Source organism: Pseudorca crassidens, chromosome 5, assembly GCF_039906515.1.
Source record: "Pseudorca crassidens isolate mPseCra1 chromosome 5, mPseCra1.hap1, whole genome shotgun sequence".
NCBI classification, from domain to species: domain Eukaryota; kingdom Metazoa; phylum Chordata; class Mammalia; order Artiodactyla; family Delphinidae; genus Pseudorca; species Pseudorca crassidens.
The window spans coordinates 78,739,579-78,753,169 of record NC_090300.1 but is presented as its reverse complement, the minus strand read 5'-3'; the positions used below and the strand labels follow the sequence as shown (position 1 = coordinate 78,753,169).

The following is a 13,591-nucleotide window of genomic DNA, read 5'->3' as shown; positions in this document are numbered from 1 at the left end:
ATTCCAGATCATTTTTCATGGCAGCATTAGATATTTCACTCCAAAGTAAAAATAATTCCCAGTCTGGGCTCTCAACCACTTTATTCACAGCACATCTGGACAGGCTCAATTTGAACCTACAGTGAAATCATGATAGTTTACATGCTTCTGCTTTCCCAGTCTAACTTTCTGGTCCCATTAGGTTGATTTTAAGCAAATACTGGATATAAGCTTTTCAAGTTAAAAGAGTTCAATACGCTTTTTGATTAGGAGGCCTATCTATACAGTTCCTAACAGAGTCAGTGGAATAACAACGACGATGAGCAACCCAATTTTTAAAAATGAAAATTGAATTTAGGGGCTTCCCTGGTGGTCCAGTGGTTACGATTCCATGCTTCCACTGCAGGGGGTTCAGGTTTGATCCCTGGTGGGGGAACTAAGATCCCGCATGCTGCCACATGGTGCGGCAAAACAAACAAACAAAACCCCGGAATTTATTATGCTTAATTATTTTCAATTGTGAGCAGAAGGTTCTCAGATTATCCACCCTTTGGAAATTGTTTTAACTCACAAAGAAACTCAATAGTGGAGAGACTCCTTTAGATTTCAGAGACTCTGTTCCAGACAATTTTTAATACAGTTCATTGGAGGGCTAGTGAAAGAGAGATGTGAAATGATCCTACCAAGAATATTAAGTGTGTCATACATGAAACAGCCCCTGAAAACACATGCGTAATACTGGATCAAACAGTCACCCTTACCAGAAAAAAGGGTTGTTAAATGAAAAGTGTGGGTATGAAGGTATCTATACAGATCTTCCTCCACTTACAATGGCGTTACACCCCAATAAACCCATTATTAAGTTGAAAATATTGTAAGTTGAAAATATCTTAAGTCAAAAATACATTTAATACACTTAACCTACAGAACATCATAGCTTAGCCTCGCCTAGCCTACCTTAAGTATGCTCAGAACTTTTACATTAGTCTACAGTTGGGCAAAATCATCTAACATAAAGCCTATTTTATAATAAAGTCTTCAATATCTCATTTAATTTATTGACTATTGTGCTGAAAGTGAAAAACGAATGGCTGTATGGGTACAGGAAGGTTACAAGTGTATTAGTTATTTACCCTCATGATCACGTGGCTGATGGAGAGCTGTGGCTTGCTGCCTAGCATCAGGAGACAATATCGTACCACACATCACTAGCCCAAGAAAAGATCAAAATTCAAAGACCGGTTTCTACCGAATGTGTATCACTTTCGCACCATTGTAAAGTCAAAAAATCGTATGTTGAACTGTGGTAAGTTGGGGACTGTTTGTGTGTGTGTAAATGTTTTTGTATATAAATGCTAGGACTAACTCCCAATAATCCAAAATTATGAATAAGTACAAACACTTTGGAAAACAGTTTGGTAATATCTACTAGAGTTAAATATATAGAGCTAAATAAATATAATCCATGATCCAACATTCTTAGTTACATAACCAACAGATATGTATGTATATATGTTCATCAACTCAAATGTCTATCAACACTGGAACGAATTAAAAATATTAAAGTATATCCATATAATAAATACCGTGCAGCAGTGAAAAGAAAGGAACTGCTACACTCAATACGTAAGTAAATCTCCAACATATGCTGACTAAAAAGAAGTCATACCCAAAGGAGCACATACTTTTTTTTTTTCCATCTTTTTTTCATCTTTATTTTTCATCTTCATCATTTATTGGAGTACAATTGCCTTACAATGGTGTGCTAGTTTCTGCTTTATAACAAAGTGAATCAGCTATACATATACACATGTTCCCATATCTCTTCCCTCTTGCATCTCCCTCCCTCCCACCCTCCCCATCCCACACCTCCAGGCGGTCACAAAGCACCGAGCTGATCTCCCTGTGCCATGAGGAGCACATACTTTTTGATTCCAGTTTTAGAAATTACAAAAATGGGCAAAATAAATCTATGGTATTAGAAGTCAGGATAGTGAGGAGGATGTAATGATGGAGAGGCATGAGAGGGTCTTCTAGGGTGTTGGTAATATTTAATTTTTTGATCCAGGAGGTAGTTACATGAAAATTACAAGATGCACACTTGTGTGTCAGGTTCTTTTATACATGGATACATACTTAGAAGGTTAATTAAGAACTGGGATGAAGATCAAGGGAAGGGGGTCAAACAGATCCATTAGGTTTACCTCTGGTCTAATGAAAAGAACTTCTATGGCTAATTAAACAGAGCAGAGGGGCTTCCCTGGTGGCGCAGTGGTTGAGAGTCCGCCTGCCGATGCAGGGGACACGGGTTCGTGCCCCAGTCCGGGAAGATCCCACACGCCGCGGAGCGGCTGGGCCCGTGAGCCATGGCCGCTGAGCCTGCGCATCCGGAGCCTGTGCTCTGCAGCGGGAGAGGCCACAGCAGTGAGAGGCCCGCGTACCGCCAAAAAAAAAAACAGAGCAGAAAGCCAGATAAGAAACTGTAGACAAAATTCTATAATTAGTTGAGGCATAAGCTCCAAATTTCTAGAGACAGTCCTGGTTTATGCTTAGAGTCCGCTGTAATTATATCTAAACCTGTTCCAGTTTGAAGACCAAATTACATACTTACCCTATTTCTTCATTCTAAAAGAACTTCTTGGTATGTAATTAGAAATGGGAAGCTTGTATTATGCCTCTTTTGTATTTCTCATTGGTCTAGGGGTCTTTAATATAATTGCTCTTCCCCTCTGCTTCTAGCAATGTTATAAGCAAATACTAACTTTTACACTTGTCAGATTTCTTAAACAAGTCACAGTAAGAGCTAGTATTGCTGAGGGAAAAAAATACTGCTCAACTATATCTGAAACCAAACTGAATTTATTACTTTCCAGGCAAGGAAGAACTGTTCTTCCAGAACAAATCAAAGAGCTAATCTTATACAGGTTTTTTGGGGAATTACAACATTCAAGGATGGGTTGACTTTAAAAACAAAAGTAACAGAGTGGAGGAAGTATGGCCTTTAGGGATTAACATTTAGAAGTAAGTATACTAAAACAGGGCTGTTAATGACTGAATTGAGCTGGTTAAACAGGCTCCATGTTACTTGCTAAGAGCTTCAATCTAGAGCCAAACAAGAGGCTGTTTTTTGCTTTCTTTCTTTTTTTTAAAATTATTTATTTATTTTTGGCTGTGTTCGGTCCTCGTTGCTGCGTGTGGGCTTTCTCTAGTTGTGGTGAGTGGGGGCTACTCTTCATTGCAGTGTGTGGGCTTCTCATTGCGGTGGCTTCTCTTGTTGTGGAGCACAGGCTCTAGGCGTGTGGGCATCAGTAGTTGTGGCACGCGGGCTCAGTAGCTGTGGTGCACAGGCTTAGCTGCTCTGCAGCATGTAGGATCTTCCCAGACTAGGGATTGAACCCGTGTCCCCTGCATTGGTAGGCAGATTCTTTTTTTTTTTTTTTTTTTTGCGGTACATGGGCCTCTCACTGTTGTGGCCTCTCCCATTGCGGAGCACAGGCTCCAGACCTGCAGGCTCAGCGGCCATGGCTCACGGGCCTAGCCGCTCCGCAGCATGTGCGATCTTCCCGGACCGGGGCATGAACCTGTGTCCCCTGCATCGGCAGGCGGACTCTCAACCACTGCACCAACAGGGAAGCCCCAGGCAGATTCTTAATCACTGCGCCACCAGGGAAGTCCCCTCACTTTCTTTCTTGAACTTAGAGAATATAACTTCTTATTCTCACCATAAGAAAAACATTTGAAAAACTGGACATTTAAATTAAAAACACCTGTTCACTTGACTACACTCTTCAGAGAGCATAAAGGAAAAAAGAAAAGATGTACACTTATTATCTGTATACTTTTCTATATTATGTTATAAGCCAATAAAAGTTTAATAAAGGAAAAATCATAAGCAGGATACTGACAACATAAATAATCAGCTATCACAACATAACACTTAAGAGAAGAAAGTGTTTCCTTGTGCAAATGGCCCAAAAAAGCCACTTGCTAGTGCTATTAGAAGTCAAGATGCCTAAGAAAGTGATGTTCTCAACTAGAAAAAATAAACTTTAAATTATAATTATAGTGCAAATGTTAAAATTTGGTTATGGTTCTTTCCAAAGCAAACAAATGAGTTGATCATATATTTACAATGAAATAGAACTGACTGTGTGAAGCTGTTTTAGTGATTGTTCCTGACATTATGAAACCAGTTCCTCAAGAAAGAAAAAACGTCAGGAAAGCTGAAAACTTGTTTAATCTGTGTTTTGCAGCTAGATATGGCAAATATGGTGATAGTGTACATCACTTAAGTGCCATCTAGTTTGTCTGAAAACCAGATGAGAATCATGATTTTATTGCTTGTATTTTAAATGTCTGTCTCCCTTACTAGACTGATCATGTTAGCCCCTCCCAGGGTACAGCATAGTACCAGCATGAAGCATGCACTGATTAATGGAGTGATTGATAAACTGTACTAATAATAAACAGTAAATACTAAAATAGATCACTTTAACACTTTAGTAATAAATCTATGTTCAAGCACAAGATGACTCTATTCTCAATAGTCAGTTGCTTTTGCCAACTGTTACTTTAACTATTGCCGGACTTACCCATGGACTTTGATTAAAATACTCCTTTCAAACTCACTTTGAACTATATCTTTGCATTACAACCTCCTGGAGCTGGATCACTCTAGAACAGCATCTCAAACAGTGTTCTGCAGATTCTTGTCGGACTCTTTTCGGGCAGTCTATGGAGTCAAAACTATTTTCACAATAATTTTAGGAAATTAATTTGCCTTTTTCACTTGGTGGCATTTGCACTGATGGTGTGAAAGCAATGGTGGGTAAAACTGCTGGTGTCTTAGTTAGAATGAAGGCAGTGTCATCATCATCAACAGTACTAGTCATCATTGTGTTCTTCACTTCCATGCACTTAAGGGGGGGGCGGGGAGCTGGGGGTGAGCCAGTTTTACTTAAGAATGTTCTTGAAAAATTAGTAAAAATTATTAGTTTTACTATATCTTGACTCTTGAGTACACATTTTTTAATAGTCTATATGAAAAATGAGAAGTACACTTCCGTTGCATATCAAAAAAAGTGCACTTCTGCTGCATACCAAAGTACTGTGGTGGCCTAAGGAAATGCACTTATGAGACTGAGCTGCAAGCTGAACTAGCTGTTTTTTCCACAGATCACCATTCTGACATGAAAGAATCCCACCTCTTCCTGGCACACAGCTCTTAAAACTGTTGTAATTTCCTAAGTGATCAGAGCATAGGGGCATCTTCTGTTACAATATTTGGTTTCCTGTAATAGCTTCAGAGCATAAAGGTGAAACGTGTCCTTTGTTATTAATAACAAACCGCTTTCAACCACAGTAGAGTTAATGGAGTGATTTTTGCAGAATCCCTCGATGGGGGCTGATTGCCAGGGGACTCAACCCTGTAGATTAGAGGGTTGGAACTTTCAGCCCCACCCCCCAACCTCTAGGGAGGAGAGAGGAGCTGAGGTTGAATTAATCACCAATGGCCAGTGATGGAGTCAATCATGTCTAAGTAATAAAGCCTCCATAAAAACCCATAAGGAGGAGGTTCAGAGAGCTTCTGGTTGGTGAACACATGGAGGTACTGGGAGGGTGTGCAACCAGAGAGGGCATGGAAGCTCTGCATCCCCTCCCCAATATCTTGCCCTATGGATCTCCTCCTCTGGCTGTTCCTGAGTTACAGTCCTTTATAATATACTGGTAATATAGAAAGTACACTGTTTTCCCAAGTTCTGTGAGCTGTTTTAGCAAATGACCCAACCTGAAGAAGGGTTAATGGAAACCTCCCATTTATAGGTGGGGTTACAAACACAGGTGACAATCTGGACTTGCGAATAGCATCTGAAGTGGGGTCAGATACTATCTCAGATAAATAGTGTCAGAACTGAATTGAATTGTAGAACACCTAGGTGGAGTCTGCAGAGGGTCAGAGAACTGCTTAGTGTGGAGGAAGCCTCCACACATTTGGTGACTGGAGGACAGAAGTATAGGGTGTTGCAGTAGAAAAGAGGAGAAACACAGGGATGGTCCTCCTTGACATAAATAATGACTGTTAGAAACTATGGCTCTTCAGGCTTGGGGGTATGTGGTTGACATCTCAAATTAAACAAAATGACTTGCCACTTCAAGAAAAACAACTGACAGTATTTGTGGCCAATTATAAAATCTGAGCTTTAAAATGAAATTACAATCTTGGAAAACCTCTCAGTTACCATGAGCTTGACAGGTTTCCCATACTAAAAGCCTTTTCTGATGAGATTAGTGGGGATCTTAATGAATGTGAATTTTTGATATTGTATACCAACATCTGTAAGACCTGCATAACTCTGAACTAATATTTTCCAAATGACTAATGCGTAGTGTTACAAAATGGTGCATAGGTTAAAGATCCATTCAAAGTGCAAGACGAACCAATGTATTTTCATGAAACAGAATATGAAAAGTTCACTGATATATATTAGATTCCACACTGCATCTAACACTTAAGAAACTGCCACTGTCAAGTTTTGGTGGCGTATCAGAGAAGAATAGCCACAATTATCTTAAAAAGCTATTAAAATATTCCTCTTTTTTTCAAAACACGTATCTGTGTGAGGCCAAATTTTTTTTCATATATTTCAAAACTACATATGGCAATAAATTGAGTGCAATTATTTTGTTTGTTTTGGGAAAAAATAGTTGACATAAAAATATGTTATTTATATTAACATGTATGAATTTATTAATTTTTATTTTAAAATAAAACATTTAAAATAAAATTTTAAAACAAGTATTTTTGAAATACCTGTTTTTATGTATAGATAACTAATAAAAAATAATAATAAATAAAATACCTGTTTTAATTTCTAATAAGGTAAATATTGGTAAATTTAACCCATGTAAAACAAAAGCTCTTTGAGGTCCTCAACCATTTTTAAGACTGAAAGGGATCACAAGACCACAAAAAGCTTGAGAACTCTTACCTGGAACCATAGGTCAGCGTGGTATCAAAAGTTTTCTCAATGTCTTTGAAGAGAAAAAGGATCTGCATAGTCTCAAAGTACCTCCCCAAGATATTTATTAACTACAGAGGGAAAGACAGCAACTTTACAGTGGAGAAATCCAGTAGAAGCCACCCTAACGAAGTGATCAAGGCCAACATCACCAGTAATACAACATACTGACATCATGAACTCCTTGATATATGTACTAAGGATACATATCTTCTAGGGTATTTTTCCCAAAAATGTATAATCTCACTCAAATACTAAGAAAACATCAGATAAATGCAAATTTGGGAACATTAACTAAATATAACTGGATCTTCATAGGTGTCAAGGTCATGAAGGATAAGGAAAGACTGAGAAACAATTATAGACAGGAGACTAAGTAGTAATAACAACAACTAAATGCAACATTTTAGGACAGGATCCCAAAACAGAAAAAGAATGCCAGTGGAAAAACTGTTAAAATTTGAATAAGGGTTATAGTTAACAGTATTGTATCTATATAATTTCCTGGTTTTGATACTATGTTATGAAAGATGGTAACATTACAAAAAGTTAGGTGGGGGATATATAGAAACCCAGTACTACTTTTGCAACTTTTCTGTAAATTTAAAATTAGTCCAAAGTAAGCATTTAAAAAGTGTTCTTGGACTTCCCTGGTGGCCCAGTGATTAAGAATCCACCTGCCAATGCAGGGGACATGGGTTCCATCCCTGGTCCGGGAAGATCCCACGTGCTGCGGAGCAACTAAGCCCGTGCGCCACAACTACTGAGCCTGCACTCTAGAGCCCGCAAGCCACAAGTACTGAGCCTGAATGCCACAACTACTGAAGCCCACGCACCTAGAGCCGTGCTCCGCAACAAGAGAAGCCACCACAATGAGAAGCCCACGCAACGCAACGAAGAGTAGCCTCCACTCGCTGCAACTAGAGAAAGCCCGTGCATAGCAACAAAGACCCAATGCAGCCAAAAATAAATAAATAAATTTATTAAAAAATTTTGTCTGAAGGACAAAAAATGGTATAAACTCTCCAAATGCACTATTTTCTCACAAATAGAATTATTCCATTGGAATACAGAATGTTCCTAATAGAGTTATAATTTTATAATTTGACCTGTTGAGTTCTTAAAAGCAAAAACATCAACCTAGTGAAAACACAGACACTCAACTAAAACTTTTTTTTTTTTTTTTATATGTGGCATTGGCACAGAGATGGCCAAACAATGGTCAACCCTCAAATCCTAGGATAGTTACTGGTGCCATAATTCAGGAAATCTGCCATTAAATTAGTCAGTTCTGTAAGTAAATACCTGTCCTTCCTAAAGAGGTAGTTGTGAAAATTTGGGGACACACACTCTCTACATACAAGTGTCAGAGTTACATGCTAAACATTAACATGCTATCACAATGATATGAAAGGTATATTTAAAATCACAGAACATTATAGTGTGGGTACTGTAAGAAATTACCCGAGTGTGAGAATAACAAAAGAACCATTAGAGCAAGAAAGAGAAGCATGGGTGATTAAAGTCATCACAGTAGAAGAGAAGCTGAGATATGACAACAGTCTCAGTACAGCAGGTCCTAAAGATCCAAGCACAGACGAGCAGAGGTCTCCACAGATAGCTAAAATCTCAGATACAAAAAGGTTCCTTTTCCGTGAAAATGTGCACCAAAATTCATGACAACTTCAACTACATGCGTTTTGCTTGTTCTGAACTTTTTACTGAAGTATATATACTGATATACAGGATTACAGATAGAAAAGTACACTTCTCACAAGTATATAGGCTTGATGAATTTTCATAAACCAAACACACCCATGTAACCAACACCCAGATCAAGAAACAGAACATTATCAGCATCGCTGAAGAACCCTCAAGCTCCCATCACTAGCCATGATCAAAGATTTCCAAAAATTTCATGGCAGCCTAATTTTTAAGGGTTAAGGAACATACTATGATACAAGTCTGCCCCTAGATATTTTTCTTTATTCTATCCCTTATCTTAACCACTTTTAATATTTCCTTTTCTTTCACTGTAGATTAATATATCAGTACCTTGATTTCCTTAAGACACAAACACCAATATTTATCAACAGATTGAATATCATCAAAATAAATACTAAAAATGTATTGTTTTATGAAAAAAGGTATTTATAATTGTCACTTATTTATAACAGGACTAGAAAGTGAGTCAAAGCTATTGTTTGTTTATCTCAAGGATGTTACTTCATCTCTTTAAATCTCAATTTCTTCATCTATAAATACAAACCAAAATAACTTGATAGAGGGAACATCCTCCCCAGCTTCCTGCCTTAAATCATTTGGGTGTGATTTATAATATTATTTTCACAGTTCACTACACAGATATTTATAAGCTCTACCAAAATTAACTCAGTAAAATACACCTAGATTATTAAGAACCTAACAACTGCATTCTTTATTAACTAGAATTATTTGGTACTCAGTTTGAAAGAGAATGAAGAAAATGGTGAGATAAGGCAACATCAAGGATTTAACTATTCTATTTTTTTGTGTGTGTGGAATTCTCTATTTACATGTACCAGTTAAAGAAAATAGTCAGTTGCTTGACCATATAGTCTTTCCACTAGGCTTAATAACCCTTTTGATCATAAATTTTACATTAAAGGAGTCTGTACTCTTACTTGAGAAATGAAAGATGCAGACTTTTGAAAGATGACACTGTACACAGAAGCTAGTTGACAGACTTGAGGAAACTTAGGACACCTAAAGAATCAGGGACTCTTTAAGACTTAAACATTGAGGGCCCCAGAAGACACAGGATTTAAAATTTTTGTGTGTCAAAACCAAGCAGTTAAGATTATTTTATGCATTTTAACTTGATTTCAATTCATACTTACTTCTCTGACTTCCACAAGATGGTCTGGAGGTAAGTTAGTTCTTTTGTTCACTGATTGTAGTTTGGAATGTCCAACATTAAAAAAGGAAATGGCATTTTGACTGGGTCTCCTCTGGGATATAGGAGAATTACCACTAGATGCAAGTGAGAAGCTCCGTGATTTCAGAGGAGGATTATTCTATTAGACAAACAAAGAAAATCATTCCTTTTTTAAACTTCAGGTTAACCCTCAACCTATACTAAACTAGAGTCTTTTACACACAGACAGTTTTAAAAATAAATTAACCTCAAAATTCACTACAAGAATAGCTCTGAAGATGATAAAATTTAAATCCTTCAAAGTTTAAGTATTTCACACATCCCATAGTAAACTGGTAACGTAGTTAGAAAATTAATTCCAGGTCTGTGCTGTCAAGAACGTTTTTTATCCACGTTAGAATGTATTAGAATAACAAGAAATTTCTAATTTCAGATCTTTAAACATCACGATTGAAGCAAAAAATATACTCAGCAATACTCAATATAATGTTCTAATGTAACATTCAAGTATCTTTGAAACAAACTAGCACTTTCTGGTCACTGCCAATGCTTAGAATCTTGTAGCACAAATAAAGCTTTTATGCTGGATTTCAGACGATAGGCCTAAATCACAACTTTAAAAAATTTAGCTATGGGGAAAAACCACTAGGAAGAAAAAGAAAAGTAGGTATGGAATCCTTTAACTATGCTTCCCTATATTATCTTTTAGACATTTCTAACCTCAGATTTCAAGTACTGAGACCCTCCTTTTCATCTTAAAAAATAAAACACCCCAAAGGAGATGCACAAATGGTCTATAAGCACATGAAAAGATGCTCAACATTATTAGTCATTAGAGAAATGAAATCAAAACCACAATGAAATTCTACTTCACACTCATTAGGATGGCCATAATAATTGTAAAAAAGGACAGTAACAAGTATTGGTAAGGATGTGGAGAAACTGGAACCCTCATGTATTGCTGGTGAGAACATGAAATAGCTTGACCGCTTTGAAAACCAGTTTGGCAGTTCCTCAAATAGTTAAACAGAGAACTACCATATAACCCAGTAATTCTACTCCTGGGCATAACCTAGAGAACTGAAATCATGTGTTTACACAAAAACTTGAACACAAATGTTCACAGAAGTATTATTCATAACAGCCACAAAATGTAAGCAATCCAGGGAACTCCCTGGCGGTCCAGTGGTTAGGACTTGGCGCTTTCACTGCCATGGGCCCGGGTTCAATCCCTGGTTGGGGAACTAAGATCCCGCAAGCCACTGGGCACGGCCAAAAAAAAATAAAACAGGGCTTCCCTGGTGGCGCAGTGGTTGAGAGTCCACCTGCCGATGCAGGGGACACGGGTTTGTGCCCCAGTCCGGGAAGATCCCACATGACACGGAGCGGCTGGGCCCGTGAGCCATGGCCGCTGAGCCTGCACGTCTGGAGCCTGTGCTCCGCAACAGGAGAGGCCACAACAGTGAGAGGCCCACGTACCGCAAAAAAAATAAAATAAAATAAAATAAAACAATCCAAATGTCCATCAACTGATGCATAAACAAAATGTGGTACATCCATACAACAGAGTATTATTTGGCCTTAAAAAGGAATAAAGTATGATACATGCAATGACATGGATGAACCTTGAAAACATTGTGCTTATTGTAAGAAGCCAGACCAAAAAAGCACATATTGTATGATTCCACTTACATGAAATGTCCAGAATAAACAAATCCACTGAAACAGAAATTATATTAGTGTTTGTCAGGGGGCTGGGAAGAGGGGACTAGGGAGTGACTGTTGACGGATATGGGTTTTCTGGAAGGTGATGAAAACGTTCAGGAATCAGACAGTTGCAACAGTTGTACAATCTTATGAATATACTAAAAACCATGAAATTGTACACTTTAAAAGGATAAATTTTATGGTATGTGACTACTATCTCAATTTTAAAATGTAAAAAAATAAGTTAAAAATCTTTTCCCATTTTTGTGCATTAATATCATATATGAATCCACATACCTTGCCAATAGCTTCAGTGTGGTGTTGTGTACATATCTGAAGTCTGCTAACCCAATGCTGTCGCTCTTTAGCATCTGTGGCTGATAAAAAGTATCTACAAGTTATTCACTTTTATATTTATTTTTAGAATACAATTAATTGCCTATAGCATGAAGAACAGATCACTGAAAATCAGGGATTGGTCTTACTCTCCCGAGAGCAAATGTCCCTGACCAGAGGGAGGTAGGAAAGAGGTCAAAGCATCAACCTTGTTAGGTAACACCATAGCTGGATGTGGATACATTAGAGGATAAATTACATGCAGCTAGGTGGGCATATGACATGTCTTAACTTTCTCATAAAAATATGCTCTTCCTTAAAGAAATAACCTTTATTAAGCATTTAATGTATCCTCAGTATATTCCTTCAGATCTCTAGAAGCATGCTCAATTAGAGTTATCATTATACTTTATATGTATTAATTAAATAAAAACAGAAACTTTATATATACAAATTAAATGTATCTAAACAGAAGTTATACTTTATTTTAATGAATATGAGCATTTTAATAAATCTCAATTATGTACATTAGTCACTAAAAACCACAGAGCATACCAACCAAATCAAGAAAGGGGGTGAAATACAAATCCATGGAAGACATAAAAAAAAATTTAAAGAAGTCTATGTTTTTAGAGTTTTCAGTAATCAGGATTTCCTCTACACAAATTTCTTAGAGGGCCCAATTTTAAACAGACTTGTTCACTGTGCCACTTAAAAAAAGTCATAAATTAAAACAGATTTCATAAATCCTTAAAGCAATTCCAAGGTTTAAAATATTGTATCTATATCATCAATGACAGCAGTTTCTACTTCCAAAACCTAAATGAAAGCAGGGAAGTATACCAACTTCTCAAGGAAGAAGAAAATCACACTATTAATTCTCATATTTCAGTCATACCTCTGAGTTTATACTGTTCCCCACTGGCAGCATTTACAGTGAAGGTGTGAGAGTCCTCATCACTGGGTGATATTACAGCTCCTGCAAGCTGCAAAGTACCTCTGGGTTTTTGATTTCTAGACTGTTCATTCACAAAGTACTCCAATAGCCCAGCTTCATTGTTTAAAACAAAAAACCTGTAATGATTTTTAAAAAGGTCACAATTTTAAAATATTTCCCCTAGTCAAACTAAAGCAAACCAAATTTTAATCACACATTTTTGAGTTTTTGCTATAAATAAAATTCAAAAGCATCTCAAGAAGTACTTGGAAATACTAGATTGAATTTCCTAGCAGTAAATGTTATTGAAAAATTGAATGAGTTTAATAAAAGATATAAAACCTTCAGCTGTGAAAGAGGCATTTAATAGGGAAGAGGCATACTAGACAATGCAAAAAGGAAACAGAGATACAGTATCCTTTCAGAGGAAGATTTCTCTCCAGAATTCATTAACAGGGAGGGTAAGTTGCCCAAGACAAATGGTAGTGCAAATTTTTATTTAAAATTCACTGGAAACAAATCAAAGCCATGAGCTCTGAAGTTAACAAATGCTAGGTAAGAAATGAATCTGATTTAAGATTTAATCAGTGAAATAAACAATAAGAATAATGCCAAGGTATTAAGATTTTGTGAACATAACATTAAATAGGTCACAACTAAAGATTACTTATCCTCTTTAAAAATGAAAAAGCTGCA

The 13,591-nt window shown here is 37.1% G+C and overlaps 1 protein-coding gene across 2 annotated transcripts in view; it reads right to left on the bottom strand.

Annotated features, from left to right (window-relative positions):
* The window catches only part of OSBPL11 (oxysterol binding protein like 11), a 103,647-nt gene that overhangs the window by 54,864 nt on the left and 35,192 nt on the right, over nucleotides 1–13,591 (bottom strand). The window contains exons 3-5 of one of the 2 annotated variants that reach the window (XM_067738628.1): nucleotides 12,857–13,032; nucleotides 11,920–11,993; nucleotides 9,878–10,054 (exon numbers count right to left, since the gene is read on the bottom strand). In XM_067738628.1, the coding sequence (XP_067594729.1) occupies nucleotides 9,878–10,054; nucleotides 11,920–11,993; nucleotides 12,857–13,032 (427 nt within the window). Of the gene's footprint in view, nucleotides 1–9,877; nucleotides 10,055–11,919; nucleotides 12,000–12,856; nucleotides 13,033–13,591 lie in introns of both variants that reach the window. The other variant, XM_067738627.1, reaches the window with a different exon arrangement.